General features: G+C 55.8%; 1 protein-coding gene across 2 annotated transcripts in view; it reads left to right on the forward strand.

The window, feature by feature from the left end:
- IGF2R (insulin like growth factor 2 receptor) overlaps nt 1-19,900 on the forward strand; it is a 105,367-nt gene that overhangs the window by 76,654 nt on the left and 8,813 nt on the right. Inside the window, exons 30-43 of one of the 2 annotated variants that reach the window (XM_047858261.1) lie at nt 167-303; nt 1,126-1,316; nt 3,040-3,166; nt 4,987-5,106; nt 5,429-5,685; nt 6,024-6,242; nt 8,476-8,625; nt 10,971-11,132; nt 12,337-12,544; nt 12,885-13,031; nt 14,043-14,277; nt 15,026-15,162; nt 18,201-18,315; nt 19,274-19,420. In XM_047858261.1, coding sequence (XP_047714217.1) covers nt 167-303; nt 1,126-1,316; nt 3,040-3,166; nt 4,987-5,106; nt 5,429-5,685; nt 6,024-6,242; nt 8,476-8,625; nt 10,971-11,132; nt 12,337-12,544; nt 12,885-13,031; nt 14,043-14,277; nt 15,026-15,162; nt 18,201-18,315; nt 19,274-19,420 — 2,352 coding nt within the window. Of the gene's footprint in view, nt 1-166; nt 304-1,125; nt 1,317-3,039; nt 3,167-4,986; nt 5,107-5,428; nt 5,686-6,023; nt 6,243-8,475; nt 8,626-10,970; nt 11,133-12,336; nt 12,545-12,884; nt 13,032-14,042; nt 14,298-15,025; nt 15,163-16,198; nt 16,204-16,964; nt 16,976-18,200; nt 18,316-19,273; nt 19,421-19,900 lie in introns of those variants that run through there. The other variant, XM_047858262.1, reaches the window with a different exon arrangement.

Consider the following 19,900-nt stretch of genomic DNA (forward strand, 5'->3'; position numbering starts at 1 on the left):
GAGGTGGTGGGAGAGGTCCAGGGTGAAGTTCTGTCCCGGGGTGAGATCGGAGTCCTGGGACGTCAGCCATAGACTGCACCTTGGATCCTTGGTCCTTCCCAGACCGAGTGCTCAGTGCGCACCCTGAATACACGTGAGCCTAATGGCAGTGCTCTCTTCCCTCCAGAGACGCGGCTGGCAACACCTTCGACCTCTCGTCGCTGGCAAGGTACAGTGACAACTGGGAAGCCGTCACGAGGACAGGGGCCACTGAGCACTACCTCATCAACGTTTGCAAGTCTCTGTCTCCCCAGGCTGGCTCGGGTGAGAGAGGACTCTTGGTGGGCTGTTGGCCTGTGGTCAGTTTGGGAGAAGATCAAGTGGGAGCAGGAATCTTTGAAAGTGCATCCCCCCTTGACATCACGCGAGTGCTTTGGCCATGGGGTGGCAGGAGGAATTATTTAAGGGCTAATGACTGATTCCTGGGGTGGTCCAGGATAAATCAGCATTGGAGACTCTGCTGGGAACACTGTAATTTTGTTTGATCGTGAAGGGTTAGAGGTAGGTGGAGATGGTCATGGTGGTGGATATTTCCTAGCGGGGTAGGAGACACAGGGTGTGAAACAGAGATCGGGTGTGTGCTTTCTGTGTTTCTTGAGAGGAATGTGGGTGGGTGGTCCTTACATCTAAGGCCATGGGTCCCCTTCTCACTTTGTGTGGCTCCCAGTCCAGGAAGTGGGACTAGTTCTTTACCTGGGCAGATGGCACAGACGTTTTGGGGACCGGTAAATTGGCAGAGTTCTTGGTAACTCTTAAAGATGGTATATGAGTGCCGGCTGTCAAAAATGTTCTGTTGGCTTCATGTAGGTAGTTCACCTGCATCGTATTTGGGGTTCAGAAATAATTTAGGCTGTTGAACCTTGGAATCTCCCTGCACCCCATGCCTCCGCCATGCCATCTGTGGTAAAACAGCATTTAACTGAGAAGTCCTGTGATATCACTGTCATGTCACTTACGTGAAAGAGAAAGAGCTATTCTGGAGTCACCGTTAGCATCAAATACGTGGCGTGTCTGACGTTACCTGCCTGATAAATTCTAGACGGGAGAATCACGGGAGGTAACTCTTACCTGTGTCTTGTCTCACAGAGCCATGCCCTCCAGAAGCGGCCGTGTGTCTCCTGGGCAGCTCCAAGCCCGTGAACCTTGGCCGGGTGAGGGACGGGCCGCAGTGGAAAGACGGCAGCACCATCCTGAAGTACGTTGATGGGGACTCGTGTCCAGACCAGATTCGGAAGAAGTCGACCACCATCCGATTCACCTGCAGTGAGAGCCAAGTCGTAAGTGACACGGCTTTCTTAGTCCCTGGTGCTCTGTGGGCAGCGTGAATCCAAGGGCCAGTGAGACTGTCTTGTTGCCCTTGGGATGTGAGCAGAGGGCCCAGGCTGCCCCCGCACAACAGCCCTGCCCCAGCCCTGCGGCTCGTGGGGCACCTCTCTTCTCTGGCTTCTGGCATGCCTGACCTGGCATTTCTAGTTTCAGAGTTGGTTGGTTCTGTTTAAAATTTTTTTTTTTCAACGTTTTTATTTATTTTTGGGACAGAGAGAGACAGAGCATGAACGGGGGAGGGGCAGAGAGAGAGGGAGACACAGAATCGGAAACAGGCTCCAGGCTCTGAGCCATCAGCCCAGAGCCTGACGCGGGGCTCGAACTCAAGGACCGCGAGATCGTGACCTGGCTGAAGTCGGACGCTTAACCGACTGCGCCACCCAGGCGCCCCTGTTGGTTCTGTTTAAAGTGTGGTTCCCCAAAGGTTCCCCAAAGGCTGTGGAGAAAACTAGTATTCGAGAGCCCGCCCTGTGTCTTCACGGACATGGCTCGGGAGAAGCAGAAGGTTGGACAAACTCTGTTCAGGGCAGCTTGCCCGCTTCCTGCCTGTGCAACTTGCTTGATTACTTAACCATCCTAAGCTGGTTACCCATTAATAATGTGGGCTATTCCCATCTTGCCAAACCGAAGTGAGCTGGAGGAGGTAAGAGGGTGCCACGCGTCGTTGCCGGGGTGCGGTAGGGGCACGGCAGAGGGGGGCCGGCCTCGTTTCTGCCGACCGTGCCCGTCTCCGACGGGCTGCTGTGTGTAGGTAAGCAGGTGTGGGCTGAATGAACGGTTTCTCGAGACTGTTTCTCGCCACGGGAACGTCTCCACTCGTGAGCTCAAGATGAAGCCCCGTGTGCTGTTGTGTGAGACTAGGGTTGTAGACAGTTTAGGAGTAAGGACAGGCGGGACCAGCACACTCCGTGTTAGGACAGGGTGCCCGCTCTCTCAGCTGTTTGGCCGGCAGCGATAGGAGGAGCCCAGGGAGCCCCAGGAGCCAGAGGTCGGCCCTCTTAAGGGAGCAGCAGCCGAGGCTTCCTCCTCAGGAAACTAGGCACGTGAGCCACTGGGGCTGGACCCCCGGGCCCTGATAGATACTCTCAGCTCCGTAACCGGGCAGAGGCTCAGGGCAGAGAAGAGAGCCGATGGACGCGGGGTGGGGACGCGGGGGTGGCCCGCGAGGGGCTGTGCGCGCGGTGGCCCAGGCCGTGCCCTGTGCTGCAGGTGGGCTGTGGCCAGGCGGCTGAAGCGTTGGGATGCGCGGAGGGTCGGTAGAATAAATGGCTCGTTCTTTGGCGGGCTTTTTTGCCTCCAGTAGCAGATTTTGAGGTCCTTTGTTTTTCACAACCTTATCAGCCATTTACTCTTCCCTGACGCACCGGAGCCCTGCAGGCCTCCTCGCCCGCCGGGGCCTCCGCCCCTCCTTCCCAGCCTGAGCTGTGGGGAAGTGTCCGTGGGCGCCCTAGCAGATTTCCAGCCCTGGGTCCGTCTCACCTGCTCTGCACGTGTTAAGCCCCCGGTGAAACGCCAGGAACGGGTCTCCACCCTTGGCTTTCCAAAATGTGCCCTCACCCCACGCAGACGCTGCCTCGCGTCCTGCGTGGTGCTGCGGAGAAGCTGCTGCTTGGCGTAGGGTGACGTCCTGTAGAAAACCTGCCCTGTTGGCAACGCTCTGTCCTTTGCTCGCAGAACTCCAGGCCCATGTTCATCAGCGCGGTGGAGGACTGTGAGTACACCTTCTCCTGGCCCACAGCCGCCGCCTGTCCTGTGAGGAGCAATGTGCACGACAACTGCCAGGTCACCAACCCTGCCACAGGTGAGGGACGCCGCCCGTCGGCCACCCGCCCCCACAGGGAGGGACGCCGCCCGTCGGTCACCCGCCCCCACAGGGAGGGACGCCCGCCCGTCGGTCACCTGCCCCCACAGGGAGGGACGCCGCCTGTCAGTCACCTACCTCCACAGGGAGGGACACCGCCAGTCACCAACCCCCCACAGGGATGGACGCTGCCCGTCAGTCACTTGCCCCCACAGGGAGAGACACCACCAGTCACCAACCCCCCCACAGGGAGGGACGCCACCTGTCAGTCACCTACCCCACAGGGAGGGACACCACCTGTTAGTCACCTACCCCACAGGGAGGGACACTGCCCGTCAGTCACCTACCCCCATAGGGAGGGACACCGCCAGTCACCAACCCCCCCACAGGGGGGGATGCCGCTTGTCACCTACCCCCATTGGGAGGGACACCACCCGTCAGTCACCTGCCCCCACAGGGAGGGACGCCGCCTGTCAGTTACCTACCCCACAGGGAGGGACACCACCTGTCAGTCACCTACCCCACAGGGAGGGACACTGCCTGTCAGTCACCTACCCCCATAGGGAGGGACACCGCCAGTCACCAACCCCCCCACAGGGAGGGATGCCGCTTGTCACCTACCCCCATTGGGAGGGACACCACCCGTCAGTCACCTGCCCCCACAGGGAGGGACGCCGCCCGTCAGTCACCTGCCCCCACAGGGAGGGACGCCGCCCGTCAGTCACCTGCCCCCACAGGGAGGGATGCCGCCCGTCGGCCACCCACCCCCACAGGGAGGGACGCTGCCCGTCGGTCACCTGCCCACACAGGGAGGGATGCCACGCCGCCCGTTGGTCACCTACCCCCACAGGGAGGGATGCCACCCGTCGGTCACCTACCCCCACAGGGAGGGACGCCGCCTGTCAGTCACCTACCCCACAGGGAGGGACGCCGCTCGTCAGTCACCTACCCCACAGGGAGGGACACTGCCCGTCAGTCACCTACCCCCACAGGGAGGGATGCCGCTTGTCACCTACCCCCATCGGGAGGGACACCACCCGTCAGTCACCTACCCCCACAGGGAGGGACACCACCCGTCAGTCACCTACCCCACAGGGAGGGATGCTGACAGTCACCCACCCCCACAATGAGGGACACTGCCAGTCACCAGTGCCCCATAGTGGGGGACCCAACCTGAAGCCGGGGAGCCAGACAGCCTTGGGCAGCCGCATTCTGTCGTGTGCATACCCGTTGGCGTCTGGGCCCCCCCGCTGGGTCTACTCGGAGCTCTCCTTCGGTGAGGAGATCAGCCCCTCTCCCTGAGAGCCATGCTGCGGTCCGTGACTCCTGTTTCCCAGGGTGCCAGTCACACCAGCTGTAGGCTTGCAGATTTGTCAGAGTCAGTCTCCTTGTTAACCTTCCAGTGGTAACGTGGGGACAGCTAGGAGACCTCAACTGAATGTCCGTGCCTGGGCCCCAGAGAGGTGTGGGTTCATTGGCAGCAGGAGGGGTGCCATCAGGTCCCCCCGCATCCCACCACAACCCTACTGGCTGCTGTGGCCCAGCCCCGGGGGAGAAGGGGGAGGCTGTGGAGCCGCTGTCTTCCGGGTCAAGAGGAGCCATCCCATAAACTTGGGGACTGCAGCCTCATGATCTAGCCTAGCTGGCCAGGGGCACTTTTAGGGCCACGTCTGTGATTGAGGAGGGGGGTGGAGGGGACTCCTGGAGAGACGTCAGAAGCCCCGATGGCCACCGTGATGTGTGTGTGAGGATTCTGGCAGCGGGCCTCCTGAGTCCACGCGACCTGGCGTCACTGCGTCCGTCCCCTCTCTCCCTCGTAGGACATCTGTTTGACCTGAGCTCTTTAAGTGGCAAATCCGGGTACACGGCCGCATACAGCGAGAAGGGGCTCGTGTACATCAGCGTGTGCGGGGAGAACGAGAACTGCTCTCCTGGCGTGGGTAAGTGCCGCGGCCTCCCGCTGTGGCCCGGCTGTCCCTGCCCGGAGGTTGTCCCGACCTCCTCACTCCTGTGCCGGAAGAGAAGAGTAGATCCGAAGGTCGATCACCTTCTCTGCTGTAACAGTCCGCTCACGTGGGGGAAACGTGTGGCCACGTGACAACATGTGAGAGACGTGACACCTGTCGAAACCACATTGGACGCTCAGAATTCTGAGCGTTAGCTCCGATTTAAGCCTCTACATTTGCAGAAAGCGGTCCTCGGAAGGCCGGTCATCTGAATCCCTAATGGTGTGTTTTTCCTCCCCCTCTGCGTCCGGTGCAGGGGCCTGCTTTGGGCAGACCAGGATCAGCGTGGGCAAGGCGAACAAGAGGCTGACGTACGTGGACCAGGTCTTACAGCTGGTGTACGAGGACGGGTCGCCCTGTCCGTCCAAATCCGGCCTCACCTACAAGAGCGTCATCAGCTTCGTGTGCAGGCCTGAGGCCGGGCCCACCAACCGGCCCATGCTTATCTCTCTCGACAAGCAGACGTGCACGCTCTTCTTTTCCTGGCACACACCTCTGGCTTGCGAGCAGGTGGTGAGTCTGGGGCTGGGCGCGTGTGGCCTCTGAGAAGTGCCTGCCTGATGCCTGGGGCTGCCCGCAGCCCGGGGGACCCCGGTTCTGTCACGAGTTCCACTGCAGCTCACCGACCCCCGGCCCCCCTCCCACCCGTGGGTACCCAGCATCTTTTATCCAGCCGTGGTCGTCATGACAGTGAACGGTTGAAGGTGCCCAGTGTTCTATAACCGAGAATTCGGGGACATCGATCCATCTTCCATGCTTTTTCTGTTCAGTTTTTAAATTCCCGTGGGTAACTGAGTGGAGATTAGGAGAATGCCACTGTAGACTCCAGCGAGGTCTTCCCTGTGTGACAGACGGAATGCTCCGTGAGGAACGGAAGCTCCATTATTGACCTGTCCCCACTCATCCACCGTACGGGGGGCTACGAGGCGTATGACGAGAGCGAGGACGACACCTCTGACACCGGCCCCGATTTCTACATCAACATCTGCCAGCCTCTGAACCCCATGCACGGGGTGCCTTGTCCTGCCGGGGCAGCTGTGTGCAAGGTTCCCGTTGACGGTGCCCCCATAGTGAGTATGGGAAACTCAAGGTGGAGACAAGCTTTGCGAGAGTTTTAACCGTAACTGCCGCGTCGTGTTTCTTGCGTTCAGTGGAGGGTTATGCACAAAGAATGGAGAGATGAGCTGGGGCTGTGTGTGTTCTGGGACCAGCAGGGGAAGAGTGATGTCAGGATTTGGGCACTGAGCTGGCGGCTGCTGACCGCGGCCAGAGAGTCTCTGAGCTGTGGAAGACAGCGTGAACATGGGGATACACGGGCTGCTCGTATCGTGTTCGGAGTCTCCGGGTTGACCCTGGTCCAGAAACTTTTATGTAAAGTGGCAAGAAAGAACATGGAGAAGGCGTGGCTTCTTTCTTTGAAGTGCACGTCTTCTGTGAAGAACATGCTTATGACCTGTGAGTGCTTTTTTTGGAAAATGAATTATTCAGGGCAAGAGCAGATTTGCTAATTTCTGGATACCACCCTGCCTTGAAAGTTTTGGTCTCAAACTAGCCCTTTTTAGTATTGCTTTGGCTTTTTAAAAATTACTTGCATGAATTATCTTCAGGTTTTATCAAATCCTTGCTACCTTTTTTGGTGCTTATTTATTTTTGAGAGAGAGCAAGTGGGGGATGGGCAGAGAGACAGGGAGACAGAGAATCCCAAGCAGGCTCCGTGCTGTCAGCACAGAGCCCGACACGGGGCTCAAACTCACCAACTGTGAGATCATGACCTGAGCCAAAATCAAGAGTCGAACACTCAACTGACTGAGCCACCCAGGAGCCCTTATTGCTACATTTTTTTTTTTTATTATTTGAGATGCATCTCAAAAGGGTCAATTTCTATTTTTTTTTTTTTCAACGTTTATTTTTGGGACAGAGAGAGACAGAGCATGAACGGGGGAGGGGCAGAGAGAGAGGGAGACACAGAATTGGAAGCAGGCTCCAGGCTCTGAGCCATCAGCCCAGAGCCTGACGCAGGGCTCGAACTCATGGACCGCAAGATCATGACCTGGCTGAAGTCGGACGCTTAACCGACTGCGCCACCCAGGCGCCCCAAAAGGGTCAATTTCTATACTTTTATCTGTATGCTTTACATAGTCTTGTTGTAAGATACATAAATGTCCTTTTAAAAATGGATGGTATCTGCAGCATTTGGGAAGAAATGTCGGGAGCGGGTGGGAGAAATTGGCCGTGATACGAATTTAACACAAAGTCCGTAGCTCTGTGAGAAATGTTGGGCCTGGTGAACCAAATCTTAGATCGGTACAGATCGGTACCCTTGTGTGAATCACTTTCTGAGAGGTCGGATCTGCTGTGTTTTCCTGCTTGGCTACCATTTTTCAGATACTAAAAATTGTAGTAAGTTCTCTACGTGGAGCAGGAGTTGTGGCCTGAATGTGCTCCATGGTGGTGAACGAGAGCATCGCGGCTCGCTCACACATTCATCATGCACACACACACCGTTCCTGGCTGTTCAGCTTTCCTTCGTTCATGTGTTTATTTGCTCAGAACTATTTATTGGGCAGCCAGTGTGTGTCAGATGCTGTGCTAAGCAGTATCGTGTCATGAGGCACACTCCTGTGCCCTCCCTGAGGATGTACTGAGGGGCACTGCCGAGGAAACGGGCAATCCCAGTGCAGTGGTGGGCATGAGATGAGCCAGCTGGGGGCAGAGATGTGGGTTTCTGCCTCACACCATCAGGTGATAGAAGACGGTGCAGCATTCTTGATTTGACTGGAGAGAGAAATTCTTGTTGCCTGGAGTCTTTGAAAATTGACCGTGATTAGAAGTAGAATTGTTGTGGGGCACCTGGGTGGCTCCGTTGCTTGGGTGTCTGACTTCAGCTCAGGTCATGTCGTGATTCGTGGGTTCGAGCCCCACATCGGGCTGTGTGCGGACAGCTCGGAACTTGGAGCCTGCTTTGAAGTCTGTGTCTCCCTCTCTCTCCGTCCCTCCCCTGCTGGCACTGTCTTTCTCTTTCTCTCTCAAAAATAAAACATTAAAAAAAAAAAAAAAAGAAGAAATAGAATCATGTTATAAACTATAGGATGGAAACTGATAACCGCTGGCCAACTGAAGTTTCTGCCAAGCAGCTTATTATCAAGACTTGTCAAGTGAGTTGCCGTTAACCGAGTTTCTTTAGATGCTACTCGGTTTCAAAACAGATGAGCTTGTATATTTGCAGTTCTGTATTAGCTCTTATTCTGCTAACACGGGGAACAATTTCCTGAAATGTTGTTTGCTTTTTTTTTCTTTGCTTAGGATATTGGTCGAGTCACAGGACCTCCGATACTCAACCCCATAGCTAATGAAGTTTACTTGAATTTTGAAAGTAGTACTCCCTGCCTAGCAGACAAGCATTTCAACTACACCTCCCTGATCGCATTTCACTGTAAGAGAGGCGTGAGCATGGTAAGTGTGCACCTGTTCACAATTTGGGCGCTGAAGCTTGGACCAGTGAACCAGAGCTGCGAGTCCCGAAAGCGTGCTGCAGAGCTAAGGACGTCCCTACTGAAAATGGGTGCTGTCATAGGTTAGTCAGTGGTGCCTTGAATAATTTAAAACCGTTAATTTAACAGTGAGTAAGCCCATCCTGAATGAACGGGGCAGACTGCCCAGCGAGCTCACTGTGATGTAAAAACATGAAGTGCATGTGAGCCGAGGTGTGGCATTCAGCTTGGCCCACCAGCGTGTAAAAGTGTCAGCTTCTTTTTCCTTCTTAAAAACTGTAACATTAGTGATTTTGTTCTCATTGGGAAGTCAGACTTTTAGTGGCTGTAATCATTCAGGACGCGACCCCAAATTTAGAAGTTAGCAAACATAAGATCTCCGGAATCACAACAGCTGTAACAGAGTTGTAGGTGTTACTTCTAAGGAGGTTATTGATTTGTTTTACATGCATTTAAAAATGAGACTGGCTTTCACCCCGAGTACCATTTTGTTGCACAGGGTTTTTGCATATATTTACCCTTGACTTCTACCTGCGAATAGGAGATAAATGGATGGATCATGGCTCCATCATAGTGACTCAGAGCTGCCTGACTCCCGCAGCCCTGCAGTGGCCGCTGGGACCCCCGCCTTCTGCTCAGGTGGAGAGCTCTTTGCTGTAGGCAGCCCGGCCTCACAGCCCCTTATCTGTGCTTCTGAAGTCTGTAGAGCTCAGAAAACTCCCAATCCTCTCACGTGAGGGGGGGAGGCTACTTGTGGTATTTGTCCACATAAGGAGAATATTCATACATTTTGCTGCAGAAATATTCATGTGCTTGATTCTAGTACTCTGTGTGTATGTGTGGGGGTAGGTAATAGAAACAAAGGTCTCAAATCACTTTTTAACGTCTTGAAGCCGATGAATTATAAAGCTCATCTGCCCCGAGGAGCTCAGGTAATGGATTATGGTTCTGGAATGCGTCTTGTAAATTCAGTAGGATACCTTTCTGATTTCTCAGCCTGTCGCAGGTTTGTAAGGGAAAGAGAGCTCTGGCTGCCACATAGGTATTTTGACAGTGGTAGGAAGTGACGTGGCCGGGGCCTGATGCCTGATGAGGAGGGACAGTGTGGTAACTGAGAGGGAAGAAGCAAACCTTGCCGCCTGGGCCGTCTCCATGTGGTGCCGCAAAGCACCGCGGGGCCCTGGGACACGTCACTGTTCACAGATTGTCCCTCGACTGTCAGGGTAATTTGAGTTCTCAAGGCAGGGCGGAGCTCTGATCAACAAAGTCTTCTTATCTCTTCATACTGTGTGCGTTACGAGGGCGTGTGGGCGTGTCTCAACAGGCACCCGCCGTGAAGGCAGTGTGGCTTACTCTGTAGAAAGGCTTCCAGTTTTGGTATTTCATTCTTCCGAGGGGATTGGTCTTTTGAAGATCCACCTCTCCTGAGGAGCCCTGGTTATCTCACACGCCACGTAGAGAATGTGTGACGGCTAAGTGCTGAAGCTGAATGCACGTGGTCCAGTGCACACACGGGGGTCTCTCCGATTCTCAGAGCAGCCGCGGGTTGAAAGTGAGCAGTGTTTACTGGGTTTTAGAAACAAGGCATCTCACACGAAATGTGCATTCGATTTTGGAAAGATCTTTAAGAGATTTTCTTCCCCTGTGGTTTTTATCTTTCACGGGAATATTTTCTCCACTTATGTTCATAGAAAAACAGATGCTCAGCAGCAACTAAAACCGAGATTCCTGACCAGCTGCCCCATCTGTGTTTTTGTGGCTGTTGCTGAGTGAGGGAAGGCATAGACACGTCAGTTCAGGACATTTGGCCTGTGGAAAGTCGGGCCGAGTTGCGTGTGGCCCTCATGATGAAAACTGTCAGTTGCTACACACGGAGCAGAGACCCTGCTCGTGAGCGAACTGGAGCGCCTCCCGGCCTCCTCTGCGCAGGCAGGGTCTGTTTCACACCCTCCTCTGCCGTGACATCGGAAGAACTGCTAGTGGGGACACGGAGACTGTCTCCAAGTGTGGGTCGACTGGAGGTCGCGAGGGGGCCTGGGTGTGTGGGCACGGCTGCCCGGTGGTGCTGTGAGGGCAGAGTCGTGGTCCCTTGCAGCTGGTGGTGGCGACTGTCCCTCCCCCCGGAGCGAAGCCCCTGTGGGCCACCGAGAGCACCCAGTGGCCTCACAGCCGCGTCTGCGGCTGGGGTGGGGGGCAGGGGTGGCGCCTGCAGCCCCCGGAAGCAGGAGTCTCTCTCTGGCGTTGGCTGGGGCACAGAGCCGTGTGGGGGATGCTGTACTTAACTCTCGTGGCTTTCCTTTTGAACAGGGAGTTCCCATGCTGCTGAGGACCAGTGACTGTGACTTTGTGTTTGGGTGGGAGACCCCACTGGTCTGTCCCGACGAAGTGCGGGTGGACGGCTGCTCCCTGACGGACGAGCAGCTGCATTATAGCTTCAACCTGTCCAGCCTTTCCAAGGTCCCCTTCAAGGTGAGGCGGCTCAGCCAGAGCCCGGCGGCCCTGGGGACACGGCGGCCGGGGTTCTTTCTGACAGCCACTTGTGTTTTAAGTAACAGGACACCTGTGACCACCGAGGCACAGTGTGTTGGGGGACGGGGGTGGGTAGTGGGCTCAGCGCCGCTCGTGGATGCACAGGATTAGCCTGTCGGGGATTCCGGATCGTGTGGCGAACCAGTCACGGCTAACGCTTGAGTTGTGCTCCATGGTTCAGAGTTTCATTCCTTACGGCTTTGTCAAGATGAAAGGACACAACGGAGATCAGGAGGCTGCTTGGGGGTGGGCGTGTGACCACGTGCCCCATAAGGGCCAGGGCCGGTGCCAGGTGTAGCGTACCTGGCAGAGGCCACGTGGAATTTCCCTCGTGTCTCCCTGCAACCTGGCTTCAAGATAAAGAGGCAGCTGTTTCACTGATTGCAGAGGTAATGGACGGAGGGAGCTAGGATGTCCCCCTGATTTAGATGCATTTGTGTGGGTGGGGGAGGGGGTGGCTTATCTTACTCTTGGCCTGCGTGTCGTGGGCCTGATGTTGACGAGGCCATGGGCATCTTGGATCACTGGTGTTTGGAGGACCGTGCGTCTCTAGGCCTGTGATCTAGATGTTACCGAGTCATACACTGCCGACCATGCCGACCAAATCCCAGCGCCTCCCAGGCGATGGATGGTCGCTGGTGAGCAGTGGCTCCTGTGATGGAGACCTTGCGCAGGTGTGACAGGTGTGCAGGTGGGGGCCAGGCGGGGAAGGCAAGATACATATTTAATTATGCCGTGTCCACTTAGTGACCATCAATTCAGTCCTCACCATTCCCGCGTTGCGGACAGGGAGCTGGGGCTTCGGGAAGGGGATGAACAGCCCCGCGGTCTTGCGGATGGCTCCCTGCCAGAGGCCCGGCTGCGGAGCACAGCCAGCCGTGTGTGGGAGGAGGAGGAAGGCTGGGCCTGGGAGTGGAGGGAGATGTGGGTCCTTCCAGTGGCTGGAGGGAAACGTCCAGACAGCGGGTAAGGCATTGCCCTGTGCGGGGAGGTCAGGATTGGAGAGAAGGAAGGTTAGCACTGAGGCACCCATGCAGAGCCCACAGGCAGCCCCTGCTTTCCTGCACGAGTGCACCTCCCCGCAGCGATGGCTCCTCTCTGTCTTGAGAGCCACTGACAGCCACACGTGGTGTTGTCTGTCCAGGTGACTCGGGACTCACGCACCTACAGCGTGGGGGTATGCACCGCGGCGGCGGGCCCGGAGCAAGGAGGCTGTAAGGACGGAGGTGTCTGCCTGCTCTCTGGGACCAAGGGGGCATCTTTTGGACGGCTGGCGTCGATGAGACTGGATTATAGGCACCAGGACGAAGCTGTCATTTTAAGTTACGCCAATGGAGATAATTGTCCTCCAGGTAAATCTTCGTAGCGGGATGCATTTGACGGTCCTGGGAGATGTGGTGTTAGACCTGGCAGCAGGAGGAAACTGAGGCACGAAGCTCCAGATGCTGTGAATGCTGACCCCTGGCCCGGACCACGCAGTGTTCCACGCGGGCAGCCCCGGGTGTGAGCGCTTGGGCTCTGAACACACTCTGGCCTGCGAGCCGCTTGTCACCTTGTGGTCCTCGTGTTGGTTTAGGGTGACTGCTCCCGTCAGAGATCCTTTTGAGCGTCCCCAGGTGATCGTGCCCAGCGAGGAGAGCGGAGCCGAGGTCGTGCCGGTCATCAGGGTCTCACAGGTATTCTTTGTTCCAGAAACCGAGGAAGGTGACCCCTGTGTGTTCCCCTTCATATTCAACGGGAAGAGCTACGACGAGTGTGTTCTGGAGGGCAGGGCGAGGCTCTGGTGCTCCACCACCGCGGACTACGACAGAGACCACGAGTGGGGCTTCTGCAGACACTGTACGTAGCGGAGCGCGCGTCTGGGCCCAGGCTGCCCTGTAGCCAGTGTCCTTCCCAGGCTCGCGTCGTGCCTGCGCCTTTGTGGGTGTCCAAGTTAATGCAGAAATTTTGTTGCGTGTAGTTTTTCCACATCGGGCCTATTTCCCATAGAGAAAGGACGTGTCTCGTTGCTCCGGGGGCGTGTTACATGACCGTGCATGTGGACCTCAGTAGAGCACAGTTGACGTGCAGGTGTCAGGGGGCCAGCGAGGCCTGCTCTCTCCAGGGATCTGTGTCCGTGGACCGGGTCTCAGCACTGATGATGCACATTCGTGCTTATTAGAATCCCACTTGTCACAAGTCTGCAGGGTGGCAGTAATCAGAAAGGGTGGGGGCGGGGGGCGGGGATCCTCCACTGGCTGTCTGCTGGGGGTGGGGGCAGGCTCAGGACAGGGGCGGGGGGTTCAGCATGAGCCGGACATCACGGCCTTGCTCTGGCGACGCTTGGAGACAAGGGATGTGGGAACCCTGCTCACGTGTGTGGCACAGATGTGAGCTCTCAAAGGAAGTGATGAGAAAATGCATAAAAAATCAGTTGTCGTGAGTGATCAGGGACAAGATGCTACAAAGAGAGCGTTAAGTGTTAAATTCACAAGGGGACTGATACAGTTTTGTTTGGAGGCTTGTTGCGACAGGATCTTTCTCCTGGTCTGTTGGATGACACGTTTTTAGGTGATTAGAGGTATCTTGTTGCTGTTTTAATTTGTTGTTCTCACCCATGTGTGATCGAATGTGGAGCGTCCGTCTACGGGGAATTGAGCTCGGGCCGCGGGGTCACGAAGCCCAGGAAGGGACCCTGTGCCCTGAGGGGTCTTGGTCTGTTTCAGGTTAGGATCTGGGTGAACGGAACAGGACGGGCTCTGCCCCTGGCGTGTGGGCAGCGGCCGGCCAATGCAGCTGAGGGGGAGGGAGGGGAGGAGCCCGTGCGGGACCAGGCCACGGTCTGACTTTTCCCGCATGCTGCGCCCCCAGCAAACAGCCACCGGACGTCCGCGATCATCTTCAAGTGTGACGAGGACGCTGATATCGGGAGGCCACAAGTCTTCAGTGAAGTTCGTGGCTGTGAGGTGACATTTGAATGGAAGACGAAAGTTGTGTGCCCCCCAAAGAAGATGGAGTGCAAGTTCATCCAGAAGCACAAAACCTATGACTTAAGGCTGCTGTCCTCGCTCACTGGCTCCTGGTTCTTTGTCCACGAAGGAGTCTCGTGAGTACCCGCCACCTCTTGTCAGCCGTGACCTTCTCTCGGGCCTGATGGCGATGGGCACATGGCAGTCCACCTTTGTGTCCCCCCAGAGCTGGGGCTGTCATGGAAATCCAGTGCTTGTGGTGGCTTGAATGCCCCTGGGCTCTAGGGAGCAGCCCACTGGTGTCTGGCCTAGTGGGCGTGGCTGCTTTGGAAGGCAGAGGAGGACAGAAAGGGAGCCTTTGGAACCAGAAGCTGGCGATCAGCAGTTGGCCGGACACAGGGTCTCGATTGGCATCATGTTTGGAAGGGGCTTCTGTCTGCTGCTGGGTGTGTGTGTGTTGGGGGGGGGGGGGGCGGGGGTGCATTGATTTTCTCAACTCCTTGGCACGAACCCCTTGGGCTGTGTGGTTCGGGGTTCGTGCGCTGTGGTGGCTGCTCTGTGCACGGCCCCCACTCTGCCCGGCACCCCCAGATCAGGAAGTCCTCAGCCTGGGGCGGGGGCGTGGACTTGGGCCACAGCTGGTCCCGACCCAAAAGCCCTTCTAAACCGCACCGTCTCAGGGTCCACCCCCACTGGCCTGGTTGACGCACTCCCATTTTCAGTAACCGGATAGTCTCTGTCTCAGTGCCGTCTTCAGAGGTGCTCTGGCATACCTGGTTGTCACAACGATTACCGTTTCTGAAAGTGACGGACGGAGCTGCACCCCAGTGTGCCAGGGCAGACTAACCTTGCACCCCTCCCCCATCCCTTTGTGTTGTTGTACAGGTACTATATAAATCTGTGCCAGAAAATCTATAAAGGGCCCCTCGACTGCTCGGACCGAGCCAGCATCTGCAAAAAGAGTGCGTCTGGTGTCGTCCAGGTCTTGGGGCTCGTTCACACGCAGAAGCTGGACGTCATAGGTAAGGCCCTGGGTCCTTGTGCATGGTTACAGGTGTCTCATCAGAATTGGGAAGAAAAAGGCATCCTCATAGGCCAGGAGGCTCAGCACGGGCTTCAGTTGAAACTGCCAGATAGAATTCCCAATGGTTGTCCAGCGTTCCAGTAACTCCTGGAACATAAGAGTAAGCACCGCTTTGCATTCTCCGAGGTGGCACGTCCTGGCGGGTGTGTTCAAGAGGGTTCGGCTCTCTTGCGAACGTCCTTCCCCACCCAAGAGGGTCACAGTGGTTAAGGTTCTGCTGAATCCCTGCTCCAGCTCTGGGCTGAGCACAGAGTCTGCATAAACACGTGCAAGCATTTATTCGGGAGAGCTGAATGGTTACACAAGAACTTGGCAAAGATAATTCAGGGGTACGTTTTTGTAATATCTTAACAGTTTAGAAAAATAGTAACAAATAATAATAATGAACCTTTTTTTAATGGCGTTTTTAGAAAATTCATCTTGCAACTGGTTGTTTAGTGAAAGATTCTATCTTTTGTTATTTAAAAGAGGAAGGTAGCTGGGGTGCCTGGGTGGCTCAGTGGGTTAAGCGTCCGACTTCGGCTCAGGTCGCCAACTTCGGCTCAGGTCATGATCTTGCGGTTTGTGAATTCGAGCCCTGCTTTGGGCTCTGTCTGACAGCTCAGAGCCTGGAGACTGCTTCGGATTCTGTGTCTCCCTCTCCCTCCGTCCCTCCCCTGCTCACGCTCTGACTCTCTCATTGACTTTCAATAATAAATAAACATTAAAAAAAAAATTTAAAAGAGGAAGGTAGGGCTATCTGGGTGGCTCAGTTGGTCAAGCATCCAACTCTTGATTTCAGCTCAGGTATGACCTCACAGTTGTGGGTTTGTGGGGATTGGGCCCCATGTGGGGGGCCCTGTGCTGAAAATGCAGAGTCTCCTTGGGACTCTCTCTCTCTCTCTGCCCCTCCCCCACGGGTGCACGTGTGTGTTCTCTAAATAAATCAATATTTAAATAAAAATAAAAGGAGAAGGTAGATTTTTCTTAGGTAGATACAGTTGGGGTCAGTTGGGGTGTATTAGGGGGACCAGTGAAGAAGAATACCTTTATCTTGTTGGACTAGAGAGGGGTCCCCGGGTTGTCCTGATTAAATCACAGGGTGACTCGAGTTTGTGTGAGCTGTTGAAAAAGAGGCAGGGAATTCTGCGGGAGCCACTGTGAGTCTTAGAAGCAAACCAGATTCTGCAGGTTGGTGGAGTCCCCCGGAGTGGCCAGCCGTCCCATGACTCACTGCTGTTTCCCCATGGCTCCCTAAGGGGGCTGAGGGTGGCTCATTGCTCTGCGGTCTCGCGGTTGTACGCGGATATCGGAGCAGCCTTCGCCTGAGTTTCCCGCAGCTGGCTGACAGGTTTGAATAGTTAAGCCCTCACTGAAGGTTCAGCTAGTAGATGTGTCCTGGTCCCCAGCCCACCAGGTAAGACCTTCCCTTTTGGTCCCAAAAGGATAGCTGTCCAAGGGCAGACACAGTGATTGCCACCCTCATTTAGGGGCTGCACCCATCTGGGGCGGGGAGATGGGCCGTCTGTCCCAGGAGCTAACAGTTACCTACAACTGTGCTGTCTGCAGGTGTAGTTCTCAGCAGCTTTGTGGGGTTGGGGTTAGAGTTCGTGTCATCAGTCGGGCAATGAGGTGTGGGAGGTCTAGTGTACCGCCCAGTAGTGTGGGGTGTCTATAGTAAGATGTGCATTTGTTTGGCCTCATGCTCAGCAGTTTAAGAATGTCTCTTCAAGGGGCGCCTGGGCAGCTCAGTCGGCTAAGCATCTGACTCTTGATTTCAGCTCAGGTCAAGATCCCAGGGTTGTAGGATCGAGCCCTGTGTTGATCTCTGTGCTGAGCGTGGAACCTGCTTAGGGCTCGGTCGCTCGCTCTCTCCACCGCCCCCACCCCCACCCCGCTTGCGTGTGTGTGTGTGTGTGTGTACTCTCATGTTTTTTTTTTCCTCTCTCTCTCAAATAAAAAAATTAAGAAAGAAAAAAAGAATTTCTCTTTAAAGAAAGAATTTCTCTTTCTTCCAAAATTTTACACAGGAGCCCACTATTTAGCACAGAAGCTCAGTGTTTAATACAAGTCCATCCAGTAACAGCTCTGAATCGGGCAGGGCTGAGGGCCCTGGGCTTTCGGCCGAGCGGTTGGGCCGCTGCGTGTGGAAGAGCGGGGGGGGGGAGGGGGGAAGCTGGTGCCGAGGCCCACGTTTCCTCCGTGTCCCCTGCCTCGCGTGGGTGAGGGTCCGGGGCTACAGCGTGTGTGGTGCCCCTGTGAGGGCCCCGCCCTGTGCCCCTGAGCCACAGTCTGCCTGCCGAGCCAGACTGGGCTCGGGCGCCACCCCGAGCTGCACTGGGCAGCCACACGTGGTAGCTGGCAGCAGCATGGGACTTGAACTGGCGGCCACGCTGGCTTCCGTGCGACTGGCAGCTGAATGCAAGCGCTCGCTTTCCTCTTAGACCCTGCTCGTCAAGGTCTCGTCACTTTCTTTATCCGCGATCCTTTCAGCAGTCGAAAGATTGGACACAGAGCCGGAAGACCCGAGAAGAACAGAGTTGTTCTGGGTCTGGTTTTCCTCGTTGTGCTTGTCGGTCCGGCACCTGCCCCGTTACCACTGGGGTGTTGAGACGGGGGGATGTGTCGGGAGGGCACCTAGAACAACCCTGCAGTGGTACAGAACTGGAGCAGTGGCGAACGCTGCCCCTGGGGTCCTGCTCTGTGAGCACGTGGCGCCGGGCACTCGGCTGCTCGTTGGAAGGTGTTCCCGTGGCGCAGGTGAGGAGACAGGCTCAGAGGCTCAGCAGCCCGGAGTCAGGCAGCCAGTGAGCAGGAAGGCTAGGGTTTGGACCCAGGTCTTCTGTAGCCACACAAGGTGTGTTGTGAGCCGGGAGGCGGTCACCGAGCTTAGCAGAGCTGGGAACCCGGGGTGGAGGACTCAGGAGTCTTCAGAGAGCCGGACGTTTGTTCTTTATAACCAGGAACGACGTCACTTCCGTTATTTGTGTGTTTCAGGTGACAAAGTCATCGTAACTTATTCAAAAGGTTATCAGTGTGGGGAGAATAAGACCGCCTCTGCCGTCATCGAGTTGACCTGTGCAAAGACAGTGGGCAGACCTTCGTTCAAGAGGTGAGAGAGAGGGTCGGGGCCTCACGGGGGAGCTGTGCTGAGAGTGCACTGGGGGCCCATCAGCATCTTTCCGCATGGTTTTCACTTGCAGGCGTGCAAACGTGCGTGTAGGGAGAGGGTGTTCGGGTGGCCATGGTGGGGAGGGGGCTGTTCGATGTCCTGTAGCGTGCAGGGCTGTTCTGCACCAGGAGGGATTTCCCGGAAAGGGGGCTGGGGCACACGGTCACTTGACTAAAGCCACAAGGTAAGGTGGCATCCGGCCTCCACCCTGAGCATCATCATAGGACCAGAGGGGCAGCTATTGGCGCCACCTTAAGTCCAGCTGTCTGGGTGGCCTGTCTGAGATCCCCAGGCAGGTGGGGCTGGCATAGGGGATGCTCTTGGATGACACTAGAATTTTCCAGGCAACTCTGCAACTAGCATTAGGAGGAGTTGGCCAACAGAGGGAGTGTATGAGCTGCTGTTTGTGAACAAATGATTCTTCCGGAAGCTGGGCTTGAAAAAGGCAGGACCTAGGAATCGTACGAGGATTGAATCAACGTAGGAGTTGAAAAAGCTTGCAAAGTAAAGTTCAGAAATTTACGAGCAAATTTTTCCAGTTTTTGGATGTTGCACAGTTTCTGAATTTAACAACACCAAAAAAACGTGTTGAACGGTGCTCAACATTATCACGTTGCCAAAGGGCCACACAACATCTTCCTCACTAGGCTGTTGTTCCCGGATCTTTCCTGTGAGGCTGCTGAGAAAAGTCCTGCGAGCCTCGCTAGCCCAGAGCTGCCTGCACCCATCGTGGGGGCGGCGAGGGCTCGGTGGCGGGGTGCTTCTGCAGGGACCCAGGGCTCAGGACTGACCGGAGCCCTGAAAGCCAGTGAGCCTCTTCCCGGCACGAGAGGCCTGGTGTCGCAGCCGCCCCCGCGTGTGGCTGGGCGTGACCGCAGCCCGTGCTCCCTCCTTCCAGGTTCGACTTGGACAGTTGCACTTACTACTTCAACTGGGACTCTCGGGCTGCCTGTGCCGTGAAGCCCCAGGAGGTGCGGATGGTGAACGGGACCATCACCAACCCTAGAAATGGCAAGAGCTTCAGCCTCGGAGATATTTATTTTAAGTAAGTGAAACATTTTCCTTTTGAGCACTGAACTGTATTCAAAATTAAACCAATTTAGATCTTTCCCGGTGTGGGGGGGGGGGAGTAGAGGAGGGGAGCCGCAAGATAAATGGGCCTGTGTGTGTTAGTTACTGTTTCTAGGTAGATGTCCTATTTTGCTTAAAACTGGGGGACAGCATTACTCAACTGTGAAGTTTTAACACCAAAGATGGTGAATTCTGTTGAGTGTAAAAATAAAGTCACCCCTTCTCCTTCACTTCATGATAAGCCCAGGGGCAAAGCTGAAACCCGAAAGAGTTTTTGATCAGGAATCCCTGGGCTTACTGGTTTGTGAAAATAGAGTGTCCCAGCAGTGTCTCCGGAGCCGTTCCTGAGGTCAGGTGGCCGTATGTGCTGGCTGCACCCGCGGCAAGCGAAGCAGGTGTGCTGTGGGAACAGCGCATTTTGAGGAGGGTGCACCGGTGCTCAGAGCACGGGGCG

The sequence above is a fragment of the Prionailurus viverrinus genome, chromosome B2 (assembly GCF_022837055.1).
Source record: "Prionailurus viverrinus isolate Anna chromosome B2, UM_Priviv_1.0, whole genome shotgun sequence".
Lineage (NCBI taxonomy): Eukaryota > Metazoa > Chordata > Mammalia > Carnivora > Felidae > Prionailurus > Prionailurus viverrinus.